At 43.4% G+C, this 1,114-nt stretch overlaps 1 protein-coding gene across 1 annotated transcript; it reads left to right on the top strand.

Annotated features, from left to right (window-relative positions):
- Window positions 1-237: 237 nt before the first annotated feature.
- On the top strand, window positions 238-1,017 carry EMH_0009780 (uncharacterized protein; the record flags this gene model as incomplete). The annotated part of the gene is made up of 2 exons (XM_013498753.1): window positions 238-303; window positions 538-1,017. 2 exons carry the CDS (start codon window positions 238-240, stop codon window positions 1,015-1,017), a joined length of 546 nt encoding a protein of 181 aa, XP_013354207.1.
- Between the last annotated feature and the right edge of the window lie 97 nt (window positions 1,018-1,114).

Here is a 1,114-nt window from a genome sequence, read left to right as displayed (position 1 = left end):
TATATATATATATATATATATAAGGGCTGGACAATAGACCGAAGCAGTTCTTCACTATGCTGCTGCTGTTGCTGTTGCTGCTGCCGCTGCTGCTGCTGCTGCTGCTGCTGCAGCTGCTGCTCAGTCTACTTTGATGCGGCTGTATAAAGTTTTAACGAAGAGAAAGGAAGAGAAGTAAGAAAGAGAGCCGAGAGAGAGACAAAGGGCCCACGACAGCAGCAAACAATAAAAAAGAAAATGCAGCTGCTGCAGCAACGAACCCGAAAAATAAAAAAAATAATAAAACAAAGACAGCAGCAAAAAGTAAAGGGAGATACTGCTGCAGCACCAGACACACACACACACACACACAACATACATACACTCTCGTTTTATATTTTATTTATATATATTATATATATAATATATATAATATATATTATATTTTTATTGTTATATATATTATTATTATTTATATATTATTATATATTTTAGTTTTATTGTTTTTTTTGTTTTAGGTTTATAGAGTTTACTTAATATCATACACAATGCATACAGCAGCAACAACAGCAGCAGCAGCAACAGCTGCAGCAGCAACAGCAGCAACGTCAGCAGCAGCACCATCAGCAGTTGCACTATCACCATCAGCAGCAGCAACAGCAGCAGCACCATCACCATCAGCAGCAACAGCAGCAGCACCATCACCATCAGCAGCACCGTCCGCAGCAGCAGCACCGTCACCACCATCAGCAGCAGCAGCAGCAGCACCATCACCATCAGCACCATCCGCAGCAGCAGCCGCAGCAACAGCACCAGCACCATCACCATCAGCATCATCCGCAGCAGCATCCGCAGCAGCAGCAGCAGCAGCACCATCAGCACCATCCGCAGCAGCAGCAGCAGCAGGAGCAGCAGCAGCAACAGCAGCAGCAGGAGCAGCAGGAGCAGCAGCAGCAGCAGCAGCAGCAACTGACCCTCCACTCCAGAAGGCAGGCCAATGCCATCTATGGTCTTCTGCGTTTAGTTGTGTATATGTAAGGAGAACAGAGACAGCAGCAGCAGCAAGCAGCAACAAAAAAAAAAGAAAAAAAAGAAAAAAATATAAATATATTAGCTTTATTTTATATATATTTTT

This window comes from Eimeria mitis, genomic scaffold, assembly GCF_000499745.2.
Source record: "Eimeria mitis Houghton genomic scaffold, Emh_scaff369, whole genome shotgun sequence".
Taxonomy (NCBI): Eukaryota; Apicomplexa; class Conoidasida; order Eucoccidiorida; family Eimeriidae; genus Eimeria; species Eimeria mitis.
Note: the sequence above shows the minus strand (reverse complement) of the source record. Positions and strands in the feature narration are given on the sequence as shown.